The sequence below is a fragment of the Tenebrio molitor genome, chromosome 1, assembly GCF_963966145.1.
Source record: "Tenebrio molitor chromosome 1, icTenMoli1.1, whole genome shotgun sequence".
Lineage (NCBI taxonomy): Eukaryota > Metazoa > Arthropoda > Insecta > Coleoptera > Tenebrionidae > Tenebrio > Tenebrio molitor.
Genome location: NC_091046.1, coordinates 9,866,144 through 9,890,124, shown reverse-complemented (window position 1 = coordinate 9,890,124; position 23,981 = coordinate 9,866,144). Strand labels below are relative to the sequence as shown.

General features: G+C 33.9%; 2 protein-coding genes across 6 annotated transcripts in view; one reads left to right on the top strand and one right to left on the bottom strand.

The window, feature by feature from the left end:
- BtbVII (BTB-protein-VII) overlaps window positions 1-23,981 on the top strand; it is a 32,971-nt gene that overhangs the window by 5,476 nt on the left and 3,514 nt on the right. For 2 of the 4 annotated variants that reach the window (XM_069037208.1, XM_069037216.1), the window contains exons 8-9: window positions 7,930-8,234; window positions 8,288-8,491. In XM_069037208.1, coding sequence (XP_068893309.1) covers window positions 7,930-8,234; window positions 8,288-8,491 — 509 coding nt within the window. Of the gene's footprint in view, window positions 1-5,553; window positions 7,827-7,929; window positions 8,235-8,287; window positions 8,492-23,981 lie in introns of those variants that run through there. The other 2 variants (XM_069037232.1, XM_069037224.1) reach the window with 2 other exon arrangements.
- Window positions 7,463-23,940, bottom strand: LOC138122934 (uncharacterized). 2 transcript variants are annotated; one of them, XR_011156655.1, is made up of 2 exons: window positions 13,806-16,522; window positions 7,463-8,912 (listed from the first exon to the last, which is right to left on the bottom strand). XR_011156655.1 is itself a non-coding variant. In XM_069037348.1 (2 exons), exons 1-2 carry the CDS (start codon window positions 23,914-23,916, stop codon window positions 8,538-8,540), a joined length of 684 nt encoding a protein of 227 aa, XP_068893449.1. In that variant the 5' UTR covers window positions 23,917-23,940; the 3' UTR covers window positions 7,463-8,537. The 2 variants fall into 2 exon arrangements, 1 of the variants encoding a protein (XP_068893449.1); XM_069037348.1 differs by lacking the exon at window positions 13,806-16,522 and adding an exon at window positions 23,608-23,940.

Genomic DNA, 23,981 nt, shown 5'->3' with positions numbered 1-23,981 from the left:
TTCCCGTAAATATCTTCTTCGCCAAGATATGTCTTCTCTTTCTACTAACAGGCTTTTTCTGTTTCGTTATTTGTGCTATTTGAAATAAACATAGATTTCAATATTTACAGTTAATTGAAAACAATGTATGTACTTATATAGCTTAGAACGACTGATGTTTGGAATTTCTTCATTGTTTTGCACTTCCCTGTACACAGCATCAATTGTAGGAATTCTGTTTGCAGAGAATAATGAGTGCACTGTTTTTCGAATGAGATATTTTGATGTTCTTCCAATTGAATCATACATTTCCTATCAGGTTTCTTCGGTGCCTGTAATTGCCCACACTTCTTTTCTTCCGCCAAGTATCATTGAATGGTTCTAATTCCATAACCTTCAACACAAAGTAATTAAGCTGTGATACAACAAAAAAAAACTCAGAAATCAATACCAGTATAATCTGCAGTTTTTTCCATTTGAGCCGTCTTGTTTAACTCGGCAAAATCCTTGGAGATCCCACGAAATACTTTAACGATCATTTCTTTCTCGGCTTGTGACAAATTTGCTATAAATATGCATTAATAAAAAACTGTTACTTGATGTTAGCATAAATCCAACTTACGCCGTTTATTTGGTGATCGAAATTAAGACATCTTGGTATATAAAAACTTCTTAACCTCTAAGAACTAAGAACTGTTTTTTCAATAAATAAACGGACACAACACAAAATACACACAAAACACGAAAGGAAAACTAAGACACGATGAAACAAAAATGGCAGCTTTGACGTGATTGACACTATTGACAGTACAGAACACTGCAATAGTGCAATATTGCACATTTCTCTAGTGTAAGTAGAAAAATAAAGTAACCAATAGGAAAGTCGCATTTCGTTGCAGGATTTTGTAAATGCGCACGCACGCGCCTACCAGGAAAAAATAGACTATAGTTCTACGAAAAATGAGGGTGGGGGTGTAAGCACCCGTCCAGACCTTCGTGGGTACAGTTGGATGTAATAGAAATGCAACAATGATCTCGCAAGAGATTTGAACCTCTTAAAACAAGTCTCTGAATCGTTAGCTTCACGATTGAAAGAGAAAAATCTGCTTGCACTAACAAAAGTATGGGTTATTTGTAACTCAAAAACTAGAGCTGATAGAAAAAAACTAGGGACATTTTCGGCAACAGCAGACAAAAATTACTCGGAAACGGCAAAAAAATCTGAGGCAACAGATACTGTGTTAACTAGTGTAATCAATTGAATTATTGGGTACCTACTAATTCACAAAAAAAAGTAGCAATTTGTTGCAATGTACTAGCGAAATGTCACTTGTCATGTAATTGAGGTTATGTTCCCCATTTAAATTCACCTTTAACGAGATAAAAGGCCGACAACGAGCTTTTAAAGTTAAAGGGGGTTTTAAGGAGTTAAAGACACCTTTAATGAATATGAAACACAATTTTTAGTTAAAGGTAGTTTTAAATTTAAAACCGCTTTTAAAATACATTATGAAACCGGCCTTAATTCTGGCAGTTTTAAAAATGCTTTGAGAAGATGCAAGTGATTACTTTCGATGCATTGTTTCAGGATGAGGGAACTTCAAAGATTTTTTGCAAATAACACCTACAGCGTGTCCCGAAAATGGTGTACAAACTACTTACTACCTTATCGAGGATGCTTAATGTACATGAAAAAAATATGGAAAACATGTTTCCGACAAAAAAATCAATTATTTTTATTATTATTATTAACGATAATACATTGTAAACAAAGGTATATTCATACATCATTACCTTGCAATGTTACCGTAGAGGATTTAAAATAATCTTTTCGATTTCCAAAGCTTCTAAATTCTGTATTATGCAGGATTAGATATTGGTAGTGAGTGATCTTGTACTTTGTGATAATATGTATGATTAGACGTAGCTGTCATGATAATTTCATACATATATTTCAAAATAATTGACCTGTTAAGTGCCACTTTCAAAAACCGCCAAATCAGAAAATAAGTCCAATAGAATTTTTTTAACATTTTTCTGGCGTTTACGGTAATCTCTTCTACACCGTAGTGCACCGTTAGCACGCCATTTTTGGGACATCCTGTATTTTTAAAATAGGTGCAATAAAGCGTTCAATATTTAATTTTATTTTTTTTTTAAGCAAAAATTCTGAATGCTCAGTATTGAATTAATTTTTTCATATTGAATATTAAAAATAATCAACAAATTGTTACATTTGCCACAGTAAAAAATTGAAAATGATCAGTAAAACATGAAAAGTATTTTGTTCCAATTTGCACAGTATCTTACAAGGAGGGGTCGTCAGATGTGGGACGGCTTTGGGAACAAACAAAAAAAATCAGGGTGGTTGCCCCGACTCCCCATATCACCACCCCCAAAGGAAACTCCCGAACGTTCGTAAATTTACGGGGTAAAAAAGGCAAATTTTGACTCGTTCCTCGCGCCGGTGGGCCAGGCTAAAGCGGCTCTCGAACGCTCGACGCTCCGGGTTCGAATCTTTTTGCCGGAGTTTTTTTTTTTTCTTGCTGAAAGAAAGAAAACGCTTTGCTGTAACCTTCTTTATAATTTTTTTGTTTTGAAGTGAAAACTTCTTTAGGCGCACGGGCAGTCAATTAGTTTCACGCGTCAGCATAAAATCGTCATACGTCAAGCTCATTCGAGGGGGTCGAGTTTAGCCGAGCGAGCGAGTTAGTAATTCTCAATCATTTGGCTTCAACAAATCGTCTATTGAAGAAATTTGTGTAGCAAAATGTGAAGCAGAAAATAAACAAATTATCATAATAGTTGCTATGTATTTATATCTCACCTAATCAAAGTGTAAAACAAATATACTCATCGAATTCATCTATGAAAGCACAAATCCTTTTTTTTAAATTCATTTTTGTAAATTAAATTAGGTTTTAAAATTTTTATTTTTAAACGCTTTTAGCCGACTAGCTCACCATTTTTTTTTTTTTTTTGAAATCTATGAGAGTTTGGGCGTTTCCTATCGGGGTGGTGATATAGGCGGTCGGGGCAACCACCCAGATTTCCCACATCTACCGACCTCTCCTGGTTAGTAAAAGTGACTTCACATCCACTGTATTTGATTTTGTATTTGTATGTACTTTTTTTTACCGTTTCAAGAAATCTTTGCTGCACCAATAATAAATCATACAGACTTAACTTCTAGTATGTTTGACAACTTTAAGCTTTGTATTTTTTTACTTCATGATGGAATAGTTTTATTGCTGTCTTTCATTTATTTTTATATTTTTCTCCAAACTGTTCCTCCTGTTTAAAACGATTTTGTACATTTTTAATTTTACTGAGCAATTGTAGTTTATTTCCGTTTATTTCCCCATGAAACTTATTTTTTTACTATACGTTTATTATTTCTACTGTACGATTATTGTTTTTCATTGTGCGACTATTGTTTTTACACAACAAAGTTAATAACATTTAAATACAGTACGAGTACTTTGGATTTAATTTGTTACTTTTTGTAGAAACAGATATTCCAAAGAAATTACATTTGCCATTATACAAAACCACAAACATTTGTTTCATCGTCTATTTACATATTTCTAATTACTAATTAATTAATTTCGAAGAATGTTTGATGCAAGCTACGTATTTCAACAAAAAAAATCTCAAATTCTTATAACTCAAGGTTTTTTTTTCTAAACATTAGTCAATTTTTTTTACAATTTTTTGGTAATGCTAATAGAACGTTTGGGCTAGAAGTAGGTAATTGTTAAAGGTGTGTTAAAGATTTCACTTGTAGATGTATTACATTACATTATCTTAAAAATCATTGACATTATTTTCTTGAATGTTTCATTACTGACAATGTCATCATTATGGGTAAAACCATAAATTTACGTAAATAAATTAAATATTCATTAACTACATTAAAATATCTGATAATCTGGGACATGCTACAGTGCCGTAAAACATTAAGAAAATGTCCCTACTTACATAATTTACAATATTATATTTAAAAATTAACGACGAACGTAAACCACACATTTCTCAGCGAAAACTGTAGAAAATGTGGAGTTTCACGTAGATGTATCGGTTACACCGTGAGAAGATGTGATTTAAATTAATATACTTAAAAGATTTGATGACCCCCAGCACAGCGATAAAGAACATGTGAGCAAATTTTAAAAACGAGGAAGATAGAGAAATGAAATATTGAAATGAAAATGATCAATTGTCATTAACAATGAAAATCACAATATGGCTAGAAACGAAATATATTCAATAAGTAGTTATTTTTCTTAATCGTTTACAAATTTTTTCCAAGTACCAAGAGCGATACATTTCTTTTGAACACAAACATTTTTGACAACGACGCATAAGACTTCTGCCGCCCTTACATCTCTTTTCAAGATTTTTGACTCAAATAACTAAAGGGAAATGCAAAATTGGAAATATTTGTAGATTAAAATATAATTGTAGTACAAAATACATCTAACATAATTTTTTTAAGCAATACCAAAAATTTGTATGAATGGTTTTATTTGGATGAAAAAATAAAATTGTGTAATACGAGATTCTTTATTTATGTTACCGTTACTTGCTCTTGCAATAATAATTACTATGTACTTTTGTTAGAAGCACCCCAATTAATTTGTCAACTAATTAAATACGATTCTCCAGATTGAGATTTCAAAAACTATTGATAAAATAATGTATAAAACTTGGAGTTGCCTGTTAGATCATCAAACATTATAAATTGAAAACTGTTTATGATTAAAATATAATACATATGTAGTTCATTATGTATGCGAAATACATCAGCGTTTATTTAATAATGAACAAAAATTATTTTTATTAACTAAAAAATTATTATTACGTAGTCAAAACAAAAACATTTACGAGAATATTTAATTTAATAGAAAAAACATGAAGAAATTATATTTATATATTTTCAAATATTTAGTTCCAAAATTGTAAAGCAAGTAGATTTTTTTAGTAAGTAATTTAATGAAATTTCTTTTTACTTGACCCTGTAAATACTTATTAGAAACTAAGCACTTCCTGTCTGTGTTGTACATAAAAAAACCTTTACAGTTGCAATTTTTGAATACCTTATGCAAGTCACTCTTTTATTATTAGTGACAATTTTTTTCATGTAGAAAATGGACAACGTAGTGTTGTGACGTGCGGTCAAAAAGTTTTCAAATTAGAGTCGACCATTAGTGACAGATTTGAGCCTCATTTTATTTTTGTGTCGGGGACAGGAGAACCAGTGTGATTAATTAAACTTGAACAAATGCAGTTGAGATGACTTTTTGATCTCGCGTTATACCGCAACCCTTAGTAGTTTAAGCATTTCTCAAGGCTAAGAATCAACAGCAACGTGAACAAATCCGTGACGCCCGATCCTCCTTCCACATCCCTCTGTCCCTCGACAGAGGCTGAGCTCAATGGTCACCCGGTAGCCAAAACCGGCCCCCTAAACTGTCACTAACATCCCCAAAATGTCGTTCATGTTCACATTTGCCGTTGAGCTTAGCCTTGTCAAGTACCTCGCACTCATCTAACCTAACCTGACCCTTGCAGGCATGCAATGGAACGTGATGGACCACACCGCGTACGCCCAATTCACGTCATGTACCTCACCAACTTCCCTAAACACCAACCAGACTTACACCCAATGCGCCCCCAACATAGCACCACAGCCCATGAACCCTCCCTCGCCGAACGCCCAGTGTTATCAAAACCAGATCACGAACTCCCCGCCGCAGATGATACAGAAACGGAAAAGGAGCATCAACCCCCAAGGCGACGAGAACTTCATAAGAGCTCTGGAAGCGGTGAGATTCGGGGGCATCGGCTTCTGCAAAGCGGCCAGAATGTACGGCGTTAACAATCGCACCCTCTGGTTGGAGTACAAGAAGAGGGGCTACCCCAACTTCCGGTTGAGCATCAAAAACAGAAAACAAGAGAACGCTCAGGCGGCACAAGCGGAAACCAATCAGCAACCGCCGGTGAGTCCGCAGACCGAAGCGCCACCGCCCGTCGAGAAACAAGAAGTCGAACAAAATCATCCCGTCGCCTTGATAAGCAGCGCGTTCTTCGACGGGAAACACGTCGATCTGGGGTCGGTGCTGCAAAGGCCCAAGTATTTGGACGCGACCATCCTTAATCCCCAACAAGGAGTCAATTTTCAAGGAATCAATTTCGAACAGATGTAAATATAACGGTCGAGATGTGAACGGCGCAAAGAGTTATTCTGATTATTTTTGAATTTCCTGAGTCGGGTTTAAATCCATTTTATTTTTTTATACGATATTCACACCTTTCATATGTTTATACACCAAATATCAAGCTTTACTTACTATCTAATACATGTTAGGTGAGGCAGAAACTCGATTTTCTTGTTTCTTGTTTTTAATTTTTTAAATGGAAACATGACATTAGTTTTTGAATTTTTGGAAATTTGTTGCAAAAAAAAAATTCAAAACGACTACAGCGACCTCAAAATGTCTTTTTGGACCAAACGTTGCTTTAACAGAAAAATTAAATGAACTTGTTACGTTTATGTTACGAAACATGTATAAAACAAGAGAGAAATAATGAAATTTGAACATCCTCCGGTTATTAAAAATTGTGGTGTATTTAATGAATCCAGAGCCCGATTTTTTTGCATGGATAAAAACAATAGCGTGATGAAAAATCAAGTTTTATCTGTTAAAGTACTCGTAGCAAAGATGTTTCGGGGATTTGCGCATATTTTTATTGAACAATCTGTTATTGCTTTTAAAATAATAAAATTAATGTCATTTCCGACTTAGATCAACAATTAACAATAATTTGTTAATGTTAATGTTTTTTCCGAAATTAACAGAAGAAAGATAAATCGAGTTCTTATCTCACCCAGTATACTTAATGTAGGGTGCGCAGTATTAGCTATACTTCTGAATGTATGTTGAATAGACTGATATTACTGTTTTCACTGATCGAATGAAATAAAATTCGGTTTTCGAATCTAAACCAAATCCAATTAAATCTCAAATTTGTTAAGTGTGCTGTGTTACTAAATCTGTAATTTTAATGAATTGAAAACAGAAATTTAAACAATATATATATTTAAAATGCTAAATAAATCAGCCGAGACAGGCAGTTAAAAATGCATGTCTGGGCTATTTCAGCTTTATTTATATCCAGTGAAATTTTACTTTAATTGTTGAGCAGTAAAACAACTGCTAATAAAAAAGCAACATTTCAGTTGATTTATAATTAGACCATAATTATATACTTTGTTTTTCTAAAATGTTAAAATACATATTATATTTATTTATGTTTAAGTTTGTTAGTCTTTCTATTATTTCTACAATTAGTGAACAGTTCGTTAATTTTAATGATCAGGAATATTTTAATTTTCTCTTTATTGGAACGAAATATATGTTTTTCTGTAATTCTTATCTAGTTTATACCTGTAAGATTATCATAAAAAAACTTTCATTACTGTATGGTAAAACACAATTTATTAACTGATTAACTCTATTATTGATTACGATCAACATAATTACCTGCTTAAATTGTGTATGTCTAATACAAGGAAAATAATCTACATAAATACCACTCGTGCAGATTATCTGTTATTTAGATAAATGTACCTCATCCATTCTAATTGTTTTGTAATTTGTTGTGATTCATTACGTTAAAACTATATTTGTATTTTTAATATCTCATTGTTAATTCTTTGTTTTGCCTGATGACTTACTTAGCGTTAAACACAACAAACTGTATTAACTATTGTGTCATATTATTCCTACTTTTCTAACATTGTATATTACACAAAATAAAGGAAGGCTTTTATAAAGTTTTTATTTGGTAATTTTACTGCAAGTAGCTGCACACGAATCGCGTTGGTTATTTTTCCTAATTATTATTTAAAGTATCGGGTACGCTAAACTGACTTTGTGTTTTTAGAGAAGTCTTCGTCGACCCAAACGCAACTGACGCAGCGGAGCCAGCAGCTGGTGATGGGCACAAAACGTGGCAGATTCCTAATGAGGCAGCCTCGGATAAAGCGCGAAAGCGACCCTAGTCAGCCCCCCGACGGTGAACCTCTTTCGCCGCAGTATTTGTCGGTGCCTCCGGTGCGCGTGGAGAGACAGTGTTCGGAACCCTTGCCTTCGCATTCGCCTCCCCCAGGCAACCTGTTGACAGTTCCGGGAGTACTTGTGAAGCAGCACTCCCACCCCCTGCTGCCCAGCCAAATGCACCCGAAATCGGTAAATTTTGCCCCGTTTGCTTTTGCGATTTGCTGTTCGCTTTTGTCCGACAGATGTCTCCCCCGCTTCACATACACATAATCCCCAGTGCAGCGGAGGCGGCGCAGCGGGCGGTCAGTCCGGTGGTGGTCGTCTCCGACCCGCTGTCGGTGGCGTCCCACGAAGTTCCCTTGAGGGCGGACAGCGCCGCCACCGCACCGCCCAGCTCGCTCAGGATACGGTCGGACGAGCTGAAGAGGAGCGCGTCCTCGCCGCAGGTACGTACACTCTTCAACTCTGATGACACAAAAATCACTTGGGGATTTATTGGCAATGTTGTTGCAACCAGTTTTCGCATTTGAGCGTCGCCTGGTCGATGTCGGTCCAGGATATTGACGCCCTCTGCAGCCAATGAGGTTGCTTCTGGCGGAAAGTGTCAAAACCGGGGGGACTGATGTCGAATTTTTTCTTATCGCTGTTTGCTTCTAACATGTGCCAAACTATTGAAGTGGTGCTCGTGTCGCTCACTTTTCTCATTTGTCTTAATTCGTGAGGAGGTGGAACCGAGTACGCGCTGTCATCCAGTTTTTCCGTTATTTCTTTGCTTATGCATATCTTAGGGAATATTTTTGGATCTTTGGGCTTTTCGAATGTGTTCTCTATGTCACTGGTGTGCTCCAGAAATAGTTCTTTGTCGATCTGAAAAAAATATTTGTTATTAAAAAATAATATTGATTTCTGGCACCCACGAACCTCCATATAATGATCAAAAAAAAAATTGTAAATAAAGGCACTAACTGAAACTACTCTTGCATGCAAGCTAAATAATTTGTATTTTTATTTGTTAGATAGCGCATCTAATATACCTATGTTAAATCAGTCGAAAAATTTTTTTACTGATTGTCAGCAGTAAAAATAGACAATCATATAAGATTTCCTTCTGCTATCTTTTCGGTTGTTTATATTTTACTGCAAAAGTTGCAATTTTTTGCTTGTTCGTGGACAGTTACTTTGAAGATACTGTCGTTACTGAGTTGTTCTTAAATTTGAAAAGAGATAATTTGCAGTTGCAAATTTTGAACAGTGAAAATATAATTTTTACCAACAAACACGAGTAAATCAATCGGAAAATTTTTACCCCAAATGATATTCGGATGAGTATTTCATGAATATAACTACACATTTAAATCAACTATGTACTGAAAACTGTCGTAACTTGATTAGTTATTGTTGACAGACAACCTTTTTTCGCTAAAGCAGATACTGCAGAAGCTCCCATGAGAATAGTTAGTAATTTTCCCTTTTTTTGTTTTCATTTCAATTTTCTCTGAAGATTCTTTAGTTCACTTCGACAATGTATTTATTTATATCGAACCTGTATATACGGGCTGAAATTCAAATATGTACATCACAATAGCCCTAGAATCTTATCTACTATTTATTGCAATGATATTTTTGAATAAAAATTGCTTGATAAAAAAAAGCGGCCGGAAATAGGCATACACAATGTTAATAAAAGTTGCCTTAAAATTAAATTTTCACTTATATCTAGTATGAGAAATGGTAGTTGCCATTTGAAAAAATGAAGTTTTCATCATTTTTTGATTATCAATTTTGAAAAATTGCAGTAAGCAAATGAAACATAAAAAACGTCGCTAATAGCACAAAAAATCAGCCAAATCTTTGGGAATTCAGTAAAAAAAAAACTATTACATATTTATTTCCAATGGTTCAAGAATTATAAATTTTTTAATGAAACCCTGCAACCCCGCTTTTTTGTGAAAAAAGTGGCATAAGTCAAAAATGATGACAGATAAGAGTTAAAAGAAGGACGTGTTAAACTCAAAAATTAACGTAGAATCCAAATACATATGAAATCAAAATGGGGCCTTTCCATTTAAAAAAACGAAGGTGGCGTCGATTTCCGGTATTTCCAGAGGTGTCGCTGTTTTGAAAATATTTTATTTGAACTTAGAGCAGTCGACTATAAGCGTTTACCAATTTTCGTATTAATACGATTTTGGGAAATCAAAAAGTTTCTAACAAACGGGCTACGTGAATCACCCTGTATATTTTTTTTGTTAAATAATTCATTTCTGGATAAGGGAATTGGAGACATGAAAAAATGGTTAAACATTGCCCAATTTGAATCCCGGAATAAATTTATATCTCTGGACCCTTGTCGTTTGAGTAATTAAAAAAGATACGAGTACTCAGTTAACAGAGATACCAACATTGATTTATGAAATAACTAGGTTTGACATTTTGACAAGTCTACCAATCTGACAACATTTTGACAATTGTTTATTAAAATGAATTTACTATAAATGGAGATCACACAGACAACTAAAGCTTCACTTTATGAGTCCAGAGGTGGACCCAAAATTGTTAAATTAGCTGGTAATAAACTAGGTTCATATCTTTTTGATTTAAACGTTAGGAAAGAACAACCAAAGACAATGCCCTTTTTTCTCTCTTGTTGTGTTTCAAGGTCGCGTCATTGTCTTAGTATAACTAAAGGGCAAGGAAAATTCATTTGCACAAGGTTTGAGTGGTGGGAAACGATGTAGGAGGACGCCCTGAGGCTGTCTAGCCAGAAAAAACGCGAAAATTCTAGAAGTAGGTAAAGTAAACAATTACCCAAATGTTCAAAGTGTTCTTCCTAGCTTCGATGCAACTGTTAACTTTTTTACTTTTTATGCAGATGTGATATAAAAAAAGCAGACACCATTATGACAAAGTTATTTTTAATGCAAACACCAAAAACCACAATGTAGGTAAATTTACTTATAGAATTAACAATACCATAAAATAATTAATAGACAAGGAGATATTTCTAACAATTTAAATTTACATTTTTTAAATGATTTTCAGTTAAAAACTGTTAAAAATATGAATAATAATCTTTCCAATCAAATCAATTGAATTTTTAAAAAATGTTATTACGAGCAAAAATGAAATTTTATGTGTTGAGGCTGGTAGTTTCGCTGCCGAAGGAAGTGAATATTTTTGGTCTTCATTTGCGGCATTTATGCAAATAAGACTGGGTACACTACGGCACTACCTGGACCTGCTACTCTGGTCTCCTTAGGCTAAATACTACTAGACAAACAAATAATGCATGTCTGGCCGGAGGGCCTGGGCTTTTCTTTACCGGCCGAGTGTACCATTCTCGCATTCTCCTTTATAATTTATAGTTATAGTTATATCCATTCCAACCTCGAGTTAATAAAACTAGTTGAGTGTGTACAAAAAAAATAATAATTTCTCCAATTCTACAATTAGGTATTCCTTTTTAATTGTTTTTATATTTTTTAATTAATTAATTTTTTAACCGTGAGTAGTCATCCCTTCAAGGATCTATCTCGTCACCATAACAAAAATCCGGAGCAAGGCAATCACACTTTATGTGAAAAGTAATTCTGCCTGCGTTTTCATTGTAAAACTCTAATTGGTAATTTTTAACATTCATCGGTTTTTGTTGTGCAAGTTTCATGGAAATAAATTGTTCCAAACCAATGAAGATTCCTTCTTCGATGTGTCTGTCTTCTAAAGTTATGGTGTGTTGAAATTTCACCTCCCATACACATGGTTTTTCTGACGATGTTAACGGCTCTATGTTTGTAATTTTAATTTTCTGGTCTGAGATGATCATGGTAAACATTTCAAATAAATTTTTTTTCACGTTTTCGTCCATATTTAATTTTCGAGGACATGGCACAGTGATGAAACAACTCTAAAAGAAAAAATATACGATTGACAATTTATGATAACCTGATTTGATAATTTTATGCGTAGGGCTGTGTTATCTTGACAACACTGCCATATTATTCAAATCATAAAAAGCAAATTTTTTGTATCGAGTGATCAAATTAATTTGTAATCGAGTCATCCACGAATCCGAAATCGCATATCGTTACTTGAATTCCACGCTCCAATAAACACACAACGGTGGTTAAAGTTACAGCAAATTTAATTGTATATCCAGGATTACGGTCTAACGAAAAATTGAAACTAACAACAAAATCAGATTTGGAGTTTTTTCGGATATACCGGGTGTAGAATTGGTTTACGAGACATAGGATTTTACATGTAACAATAAGGAGATCCAATTATTGGCTCCCCTAATAATTTTATGGCAAAATGGTTAAAATGAAAGTTAGAGAGAATTAAAAGTAGTGTCTAATTCCACTCTTTGTTTTTTTCTAACATCTTGTGGTACTGAAAGAAAAGCAAGAAGGGAGTTAAGACAAAAATACTAAAAAGCAGTACTAGCAATGAAATTTGACTTCTAAAATTATTTGTGGGGTGGTTTCACTATTATTTAATTTTCTTTTGATCTGCCCTTCAAATGAACTCGTACAGGACTACAGGACCAATGAAAAGGTATCTTCCATTAAATGTTCCAATTCTTCGAATTGTTTCTATGGCTGAAATTGGTCGGTCTGGGAAACCTGAAGCAAATGTTGCTTGGAAATTTCTTAAAGAAGATCCTCCATAATACCATTTAAAGAAAGAATTAGAAATTCATGCCTAGAAGTACTTTTTAGTATTTTTGTGTTAACTCTTTTCTTGCCTTTCTTTCAGTACCACAAGATGTTAGAATAAAACTAAGATTGAAATTAGACAGTAATTTTAATTCTCTCTAACTTTTATTTTAACTATTTTGCCATAAAATTGTTAGGGGAGCCAATAATTGAAACTCTTTATTTTTACATGTAAAATCCTATGTCTCGCAAACCAATTCTACACTCGGTATGTATGTATTTAAAAATTACATTATCAAAATTTTTGAAAACCAAATTAATTTTAATAAAGTTTTTTTTTCACTAGGTAATAAGTATCAGAAGGCCTCATTATTGACTCTCGAACCGAACCCAGAAGTAGAATTTCTCTCCCACGGTTAATAATTTTTTATTATTAACCAAAGTCAATAATGAACAGCCCTCACCTAGCAACAAAAGATTTTCGTTGATTTCATTAGTTAACGTAGACGATTTTCATAGCAACGTTGAAAAATGAAAACTCGGATCGTCGCATCGGACAAAATAATTTAATTAATAATTATTATCAGAAAGGGTTTTAACGTAGGTATCTAGTGGTGAAAAAAATAGTATATAAACCACGGTGGAGAAGTCCCTTATAGCCTTCGCACCTTACATCCCTCGGGGAGCCTCGGGTTCTAATCTTCGCGCTCTGGCTATAGTCATGAACTTCTCCACCTTGGTGTATAATATACTAATAAAAGGACGTAACTTTAGATCCCACAATTAACCATCAATCGCAAAACAATAAGCAAAAACGGAATGAAGCGGACATTTTGAAAACATTTTATTAAGGGCCGGTTGCACCAACGTGAGTTAAATCTAACCACAGATTAAAATATACGAAAACATTGTTATAACAATAGGTAACTAAAGTAACGAAGCATTTTAACCTACAGTTAACTTTAACTGGCGTTGGTGCAACCGGCCCTAAGTAATAAATAAATAAATAAATAAATGTGACTATTGCTGGACTGGAATATACACGTGAAAAAATAGAAAATGTACACTTTTACTTTATACGTAAATTAAACTTTTGTAAGCTTACCATTTTATAACCTCGCACCAAGACTAAATCCTGAACAATCGTTGCTGTAAGTCACTACTTACTATTGTCCATGATCTGCTACTGTCACAGGAAAGAGAAGACAGAAGAGAAGAGAAACAATTAGAACTTAGAAGGCAAAATCGGCAATGTCGCCTTTGATCAGTTTGATCGGTGACAGCCAGCGGCAGCCATGTTTGTAGACAGAGACAAATTGTTTGTCGAGTAGAATATCAGGCCTGCATTTACAAAATGTCAGCCCGAGGTTCAGGTCCGGATTTGCATAAGTTATTTTTACTCGATTGTTTTCTTTTGGAAAAGTGAAGAAAGCCAAATTACAGTGTTGTAGGCTTTGTTTTCACATTTCTTTGCCGTATGGCATAAACCATGCCACCTACATATACAGGTGTCAAAAAAAAGACGAGATCATAGCTCCCTTATTTATCGGAGGATTTTATTAAATGGTTGTGAATAGGGTACAAAATGGTCTACTAAATTCACGTAAAGCCTCCAAGGGCTTCAAGGTCAAACTGTCAAAAAAATCCAAATGCGAACATAATTTTTTTTTAGTAATTCCGATAGATTTTTATTCTGAAAACAACAATGTATCACACGTATGTATAACCTCAAATAAGTTTTTTTTTTTTTTTTAATAACACTACCTACGTTTGAAACAAATGACGAGCACCAAGCGAGAAGTTATCAAAATGCATTGCATTACAATGTAATAACCAAATTAAGTTAGACGATTTTTTACTTTTTTTTGTATTTTTGGTATCTAAGTGTTACTTGTGATACATTGTTGTTTTCAGAATAAAAATCTATTATATCAGAATTACTAAAAAAAATCATGTGTTCGCATTTGGGAAAAAATATTTTGATAGTTTAGCCTTGAAGCCTTGGGGCTATACGTAAATTTGTTAGGCCCTTTTATAGCCTGTTCACAAGCATTTAATTTGGTGTATAAATAATTAAAATCCTCCGATAAATAAGAGAATTATGGACTCGTCTTTCAATTGTTGTGCTTTTTTAAAGCGTAAATTATTTGGAGAATGTTGACAGCTAACCTCAAATTTAGAGCCTGAAAAATCTTTCTTTTTTTTTCTTTGCAATGTTTTGCATTAAAAAGAATAACTTCGATAAATTTCTATTCTCGAAGCAAATATCTAAGGGCACCCTTTGCTGAAAATAAACATGTTCAGTTATGTCCCATTTAAACATAAACAAATGTCCTTCGTGTCCAACGGCGGGAAATTCAAACTTTACACTGTTCTAAACGGTTTACTTTTTTCAACGCCTACTCAGCCCAGGATTTCATTTGAACGCGCCATACAACAAAACGCCGCCACTGGTACACACTATTGCGTCAAACGCTCGTACGATACGCTACTGACTTCTATTCTTAAAACATGGCCGCTGCATCGGCGCCACTTGGATGCGCAGACTTTTCCATCTTGAGACTTTGCCACAGATTACTCATATAAACAGATACTGCACTCGGACCTCGAATTGTTTCCAGTTTCAGTGCGCAAGTCTCTGTTTTGGTTCGCACGAATTTAAAAACCTGTTTAGTTGGTTTTGTTAATAAATACGATAAAGAAGAATTTTCTCTTAGATTATTCTCTAAAACTGCATGTCCACATGAGAATTTATTATGCATTAAAATATTACAACCGCAACATAAATTGCCCAACACTTAAAAACAGAAAGTTATTGAATGTATCGCATTTGTGACTTTGTGAAGCATTTATTTGAGGTAGTGTAAAAGATAAAACGGCCTAACCCAGAAAATATAGAAATATATACTTAATATAATAGTTATAATTGACTATAACATAAATATCTTTAGAACCAAAGCCTAATAATAACTTACAATTAATTGGTATAAATAAAACTGTGGTTTAAATTCACTACAACAAAATTTAAACTTATTTCGTGCCACAATTAAGTCTGTATGGGTTAGCCCGTTTCCATTTTGACTGTTTTATTTAGAATAATTGATTTGTTTGAATTGCATTCCTTTTTTTTTTTTTTTTTTCTTTCTGAAAGATATATTACGTTAATATTTTATTCTGGTTTTATTTTCTGTATCATTTTTATGGACATAACATTAATAGAATTGATTAGAACTCATATATTGGTTTTATTTGCTTTATTTACAATTTTAGAATTCCGCGTCGATCGGTTCACATTTTAAATTCGCGCGAACCAAACGAAAGCTACCGCGGCAAGAATCTTGGACCGCTACAATCAATGCATTGCTGGTCAAGTGCACTATCTGCTTATATGAGTAATCTGTGACTTTGCCTTGCTTCTTTTCTCTTCTGTACTGTCAAGGTCAAGTCTCAATTGCCCAGAAAATGGCGATGGAGACAGAAACTGACGTCAACGCAGGCATTCGTTCCTGTTCAGGTTCGCGTATGCGCACAGGTCGTATTATTTATACTTCTCACTTTCAAACATGAAGTATTCGGTGTTAAGGTACTATATCTTTAGAAGGTAGCGCCATTCCGCTCCACAATTTTTTGACTGGAAATTAAAAGAGATGGCATTATCGATAAATCCTGTGAGTGTGACAAAGATAGAATCTGTCTGACTCGATACAAACATCCCTTAAAATTGTGTATACTTCTATCTTTGTCACACTTACGGGATTTACCAATAATGCCATCTCTTTTAATTTCCAGTCAAAAAATTGTGGAGCGGAATGGCGCTACCTTCTAAAGATATAGTACCTTATTCTGTGTTGCATATAATGTTAAATTCATTATTACACATTAGATTACCACCAAGGTAATTTACCATATATACGGGCTCATTATAAATGTTTGTAACAACTAGTGGGCGTAGTGGCGCACCTAAAGCATAGCGCACAGCCACCTACGATGGGACATTATAATGACCCTGTAGTTGACTCAAGTTGCAAAAAAACACTTGTCATTTGCAACAGCATTTTTTCAATATTTTTGAACCAAATAAATGCACAAAGGGACCAGAAAATCATAGTTTGGATTGAATATTTTCCATATAAGTACAGTTTTAAAGTAATTTCAAATGACTAATGCCATAAAAGTGCTGTTGCAAAGGCAAAGTGGTTTTTTGCAACTTGAGTCAACTACATATATATTTGTCATTGTTACATTTTTTTTCTCTCACTCGTAGCGTAGGTCAAGACGCCTAATAACATTTACACTGGAATCAAAATCCAGTGTGCAGTTCTACTCACCCTGATTTTTTCAGGCAACAAAAATGTTTAACCCTTTTCTCATGTGTCCAATTGCTCCAATTTTAATGATATTTTGGTACATTTTCCGGATGTAGTCAGCTACTGCCTGCAGTATCAAGGAAATTGGCTTTACTTTCAATGGTCTTGAAAATTAAGCTGAAATTAAGCCGATTTTTTGCGTTTTTTAAAAGAGGCTTCAAATCGAGTAAAATACAGGCTGTTTGATAAAAAACGCCTCAACCCATAACTTTTTTATTTATTATCCGATTTCAATGAACTAAAAAACCGAAGATATGGTTTTTCATGCGCTACGAAGCAGCAATAAAAAAATATAGAATATAGCCTAAGGGAGTCCGTTTCGGCTCAGGGACGCGAGGGTCGCGGGTTTGATTCCGACCCAGGGCGAAAAAAAAAAGGCTATATTCTATCTTGTGATTCGGAAGTCACGTTAAGCCATTGGTCCCGGTCTATTGAGTTAGTCATCACGCCCCTCATAGATTTGTAAACCAGTCCTAGACTGTGTAACAAATTTTTTTTTTTTTTTCTATTAACTTTTTGTTTTTGACGAATTACGATTTTTATTACACTCGAACATAAAATAATAGTCAAATGACTGCTATCCTGCATGACTGAAAATGTTATTTTATACTTAAATAAAAAAAGTTTAAAAAAGCAGATGAAAATTTCTAAGCTGACGTTTAGATGACATTTATCGTACTTTGTATTCCGATTGTTTCCACAGCACTCTTAAAAATTTTATTATAAGCTGAACCAAAAAAAAATGTTTTATTTTTTTTTTCAGTTAGCTATGAACCAAATGATAACTTTCAATACATTATTAGATTCAGAAAAAAAAAACCTTACCAGACCAAGCCTAAAAAACTACATGTGTCCATTAAAAAAAAAAAAAGTTGACTATCGTTAGCTATTGAAAATAACGCCAAAAAAAATACATTTTATGGCTGTCTAGTAGCGCTTGAAAAACCATATCTTTGTTTTTTTTGCTCATTGAAATCGGGTAATAAATAAAAAAGTTATGGGTTGAGGCGTTTTTCATCAAACAGCCTGTATAGCAAATTTTTTTTTTATATTTTTTAAAAGAGGCTAAATTATTGAGATTTTTTTAAAAATTCTGAATGGATAGTACAATGAGGGACATGGAATCCTGGGCAGTCTGTTATTGTCATTTCAAAAAGTGTCAATGTAAATGCACCTTTACCGTCATTATGATTGATATTTTCAAAAAAACTGTCAAATTAACTTAAGCTTGGTTATGAGTAGCTAAGGTATGGTTTAGAAATTTTGACAACTGAATGACACATCTGGACATCTGCCCAGTTTTCCGTGTCTCCAATAGTACCTACTACTGGTATTTACATACAGCATGAGTCAGCTAATACAGGTCAGTCGTATAAAACAGAAACTAAAGAATAATTTTTTGTGGTAAATTTAATGTGTGGTGCCCTCTCATTATATGCACGTTTTTTTATTTTATTAATTAAAACAAGACGACAAAAAAAATGTTTGTAAAAATTTGTACCTTTTTATATTCAGTTGAAGAAGGATTTTTTAAAAGTAATGTTAATGCATTTGTTTTTGCTCAAAACAATCCCTTATTCTCAAGAATTATTCGAGCAATGTTGTCGTTTTTATTCAAAACAGTCAAATAGTGATCCTGTTATCTTTTCACGGTCATAAAAGGTTGCTGGAGAAGGAACGATTGGCATTTTCAATGCATTACCAGCATAGGGCGCCTTCTCTCCTCTCATTTTAACCTCCTTGTAGCCAACTCGGTCCCAAAAAGATCGTGAATGCCTAATAGGTACTATCGCTGGCCCAAAAAAACTCGTACATCAAAAATTTTAGTATTGTAAATCAAAGTCTACAACGTCAAACGTTATTGTTAGTGTCAAAGTTAATGCGCAAAAATGGGTTTAACTGAAATTCAAAAACAGACTAAAGCGTAATGTAGAGACGGGATTTCGATACGGGCAATTGCTGCTGAGGTTGGTGTTGATAAGGGTACCGTTTTATTGGCCAAACAAAAAAATCAAACCTATGGATATAGTTGGCTTAAAAAAAAACGGGAAATGAAATTTGACCTAATGTGAATTGGAAATTTAATTTGTCAATTTGTGTCTGTTTGACGGTAGTATTTCTGACACATAAGTGCAGTTTTTTAACCTAAATTCTAAAAAGCCGTTTCAAACTATAAAAATTTAATAAAATCTAACAGTTCCCGTTTTTTTTAAAGCCAACCGTACATAACCTTTATTAAAAAAGCGATGTTTACATAACTTAAATTTTTAATTTTTGGATCTGTTGTTCTGTCATCTGTGTACGAGTTTTTTTTGGCCAGCGATAGTACATACTACACTTTAATAATATTGCAACAAAAGAATTAGGAATTTAGGTACTGGTGCCTTAAAATTTAAAAATTGTAAATCTGAAAATTGTTATTTTACTGTAACTGCACCAAAAAAAAAGAGTTCATGTCCAATTTTCTTTTTTGTGATTCGCTTGATGATAAAATTTCATTCAGAGTAGAAGGTCTTTTTGTGCTTTGCCCAGTTGCGACCTCGACTTCGTCTCGGCCTTCAGGGCTTAGCACAAAAAAACTCACTTCTACTCTTAATGATATAATCTACTAGTAAATATTATAATCGAAGGCACCTATTTTCGATTCAACTCGACTTCTTTATCTAAAATTACCAATTTCTATAAAAAAATTCAATTTCATCCATCGAAGTAGTTTGGAACCACTTTGATATAGGCACTTCTTCTGATTTTCATTTTCACTGAAAAGTTTTTTCATTACCTACTTCAACTCTCTTCCGACATTTTGAATTTTGACCGAACAGATCAATTCAACTACCAATCTGAATTTAAAAAAAAAAATACTCACCACCTTAACATGTACACTTCTATTAAAAAAAAAAAGCGTACACGTATATGTCGTTCACGATTATTTTAAACAAGCAGGAGGCCGCGATATTTTTTTGTTAGATTGGCGTCAGGTCCTGTCATATGACGTTTCGTTTTTAAATATTCGCATTGTTGTCAATTCCGTCATTAATTTAGTTAATACAAATTTACCCAGAACTGCCCTACAAATATGTATGTTTCATTTCAATTACAATTTTACGATTATTGTTCCTAATGCGTTCAATTATTTAAAAAATGTAACAACTTGGGAGCAGTGTTCGGTTGAATTATAACCTAAAATAGATTTATTAAGACAAATCACAATACTGCCAACTAAAATGTCAGATTTTCATAGATAGTCCGAATTTGAAATAATCGTGAATGGTTTATATTGAGGGCTACTGTAAAGGGGGATAAAATAAATTAATCGTTTCCAAGAAAACGTATTACTGACATTTTGTATGTATGTCAAATGTGTGAACAGTTTTTTATAAATTTTTAAATTGTTAGATGGTTGAGAGTTGCCTTTTTCCATAAATTTGTGAATAAAAGTTTGAATTGTGGTAATACTTGCCTAATAAAAGGCAAAATATTTATACACATTAAAATCTCTGAAGAATACATCGATCAAATCCAACTATCATCACGGGTTTTGTTACAGGTTTCTAAGTAACAACAATTAAAAGATAGGTTTACGATATGGCAATCTAGCCAAAATTGTGCTCACTACTTGTACACTTTTTTTTTTGAATAGAAGTGTACAACTGCGGTCATCCAAAAGTGAACGTTTTTTTTTAATAGTTTGATTTTTACTTTAAATCATAGCCGTCCTAACTAAAATGTCACAGTTTGACACTAGCGTTAAAATAGTATATTATGATACAAGTTTATAAGGAAGCCTTAAAATTATAACAAAAAAAGTAAATTGAAATACCTTTTTCGAAGTAATCTGTGTCATTAATCGTTGATATAGAAATGATCAATTGTTGTTGTTTCGTTGCTATTATAAATTTTCTATAAATGTTTATTTATCATTGTTCAAAATGTAGGTGAATTTGTTGTTACCTAAGCAACCCTTAAAGCTTTAGTGTTTTAAAGGCCCTTTTTCGCACGCATTTTAGTGTCAAAAACAGGGATTATGATTCAGGTATAATAAAAAAATTATTGAAAGTATTTTTTTGATTTTTTTAAATTCCATGACCTCTCACTCCGACTCAGACAACTAGGGCTATTGCAAAGCTAGAAGAAAACTGGTCGTTAGCTGCTGTGGCGACTGGCAAAAGAATTACATTGCAGTAAGACTTGCATCTTCCTGCTGCACGAACGCCAATGAATATAGCCTAATTTAATCTAACAAAAAATACGGAAATTTTCGCAAGCTATCGTTCACTTTTGGATGGCCGCGATTGTACCTCCACTCTACACTTTTAAAACCCTAAAGCAGAAGAACGTCACCGAAGAAGGTATAGTCCTACAGAAACTCTAGTAGAATGCTTTGGTTGTAAATTTAACAACAACAACTGAAGAATAAGATTTTATCATCAAGTAAAAACCCTTGTCATAAATATCACTACCACTACCTGTAACATTCCTGCCTGAAGCTAGCATTGCGAACCCCAAACCGACGACCCTCATTAGCATTTATTAGTAGGATTATTGCTGCAGCATAAAATTCTATTTTTCCAGTGATAAACATAAATTTACAACCCGGCGATGTCAAATTGCAGCGAGGATCGAAGGTTTTAAAATCCTAAGTACTAAATTGCAGCGCGCGGTTAGTTTGGGTCTTAATAACCTGATGTAAACTGCAGCGCTTATAATCTTAATAAGGGGTCGGCTTATCATTTAGAAATTTTCAGGTATAGTTCTCCCAGAGCTGCAGCGGTTTTATGGCAGGGCAATAGTAATTATTACGCCTGTTGAGATGCCGATACGCGACATAAACAGACCCCTGTCAATCATCATTTTCGTTCTATACCTGTCAGTTTACAGGGTAGTACTTGGACGAATTTACGATTAGGGGTTGTACTTGCGGTTTAAACCTATTGTCGGTGTTGTTAACATTTATACAATGGTACCCTGCCATAAAACCGCTGCAGCTCTGGGAGAACTATAGCACTGCACTTCTGAGTTCATTACGCAGATGTATCAAAGGTGTACATGATGGTCTTGAATCAATTCAAATTAAAACTAATCGAAATCAAGATTTTCTTCCGGTGAATGACAAAAGAAAAACATAATAATTTTTTCTTGCCACAAAATTTGAAATTCTTGTCAACATCGTCAAAAATTTACGCGGACGGTACGTTTTCACACTATACAAAATTTTTTAAACAATTATTTACTGTTCATGGACATAAAAATGTACATTATGTGCCTCCTTCGTCTCAATTTTTCAAACTCTTTCTCGATTCTGTTATAATGCACTTCCTAACCTTATATCCCAATACCGGGTGGGGCATCGTATACGCGCATGCGAGAAATCGCGACTTCTAATTAAATAACATTGTCGAAATTTTTCACACTTACCTGGTTATTGGTAAGGTACATTTCATAATTTTTTGATCATTTTTAACTTACAAACAAAGCCAAAAAAAAAAAAATGTAAATTTCAACCAAAAAGTCAAATCCTGATTTTTATACTGACCTACCCAGATTCACTTCCTATAATTATTTACGAAATCAGCGGATAAAAACAACAATTAGATTTTGAATTAAACGCAATTTTACATTTCAACTTTCAAAATCATTTTTGTTTATGATCTACTACTTGTGCTGTCGTAAATTTAGGTGACAATGGAAACTGTCATTTTTATGGCAAAGCTGTAAGTAAGACGGTCAAAACGGCCTGCTACTGGTGAATAGCCCCTTTGTTGGAAAATTATAGCATTTGGGCCATAAATCACGTGTCTGGTTTGCGTTTAAATAAAAAAGCGAATTATTTAGTTAACCAAGTCAAAATTTGTAATTGTGCCACCAGGGTTCGATGCGCTAGCAGATACAGATTCATTTAGCGTAAAAACTTTATAGGTAAATTAACAGTTAATTTCAGAAAACTAACAAAACTGTTACGGCCTTATTTATTAACAAAAAAATTTTTAAAAATTCTCAAATATACCATCAATAATTAGTTAGGTATATAAAATTTCGAAAATTTTATTTAATTAGAAGTCGCGATTTCTCGCGTGCGCGTATACGATGCCCCACCCGGTATACTATTAAAATCGTTCTACTGAAAAATGAGGGTTTTTGAGATGTGTCACTTTTCTTGTGCACCAACGATATTTCTGTATTTCAATTTACGTATTAATAAATATAATTTACCTTCCAATGATTTCGAAGAAAATTTTGTTTCCCGTTACTATTCTCTTTTCCGAAAATTGCAGACTTTGCAGATGATTAATTAGTTACCTCCTTAAAAGTCTGAGGTAAGGGATAGTTATTATTTATAATCGTCTACCTGCCCACTCCCTGGGGGGTAAAATGACAAGCGCTGCTATTTACTTATTTGGAAATCAGTACCTGCTTCCCCTAAAAGATTAAGACTTGACCGCCGCCGCAATTTGATACTGCCCTTACAACCAAAGTCAAATTCCACTAGAGTTTCTGTAAGACTATACAACTAGTGTACCTATGGTACAACTTTAGACTTACATTTAAATCGTCTCTCAGCGTAGCCATGGTTTTTTTGAAATCATCGGTAAACTCCTCCATCGTTTTAACGTCTGCTTCGTGTTTCGTTAAATAACGTTTCGCTTGAGGTTTCAAATAGCTACTCTTGTGGAATTCTTCAAACACGTCCGATATTTCGCTGACATCACTCCCACAATCGTCGTCGAGTTCCAAACTCCTGACCGGTTTCAAAAGATTCTCCACCGGACTGACTTCTGGGTCGTCTTTCTTCTTCCGCATCGTGATGGTCTTTAACCGCAAATTCGCCAAATTAGACCACGAGGTCGTCATGACCGCATGCAATTTTACGCCAAAACCTGCACACTTGCCACTGATTTGTGTCGTATTGATCAAAC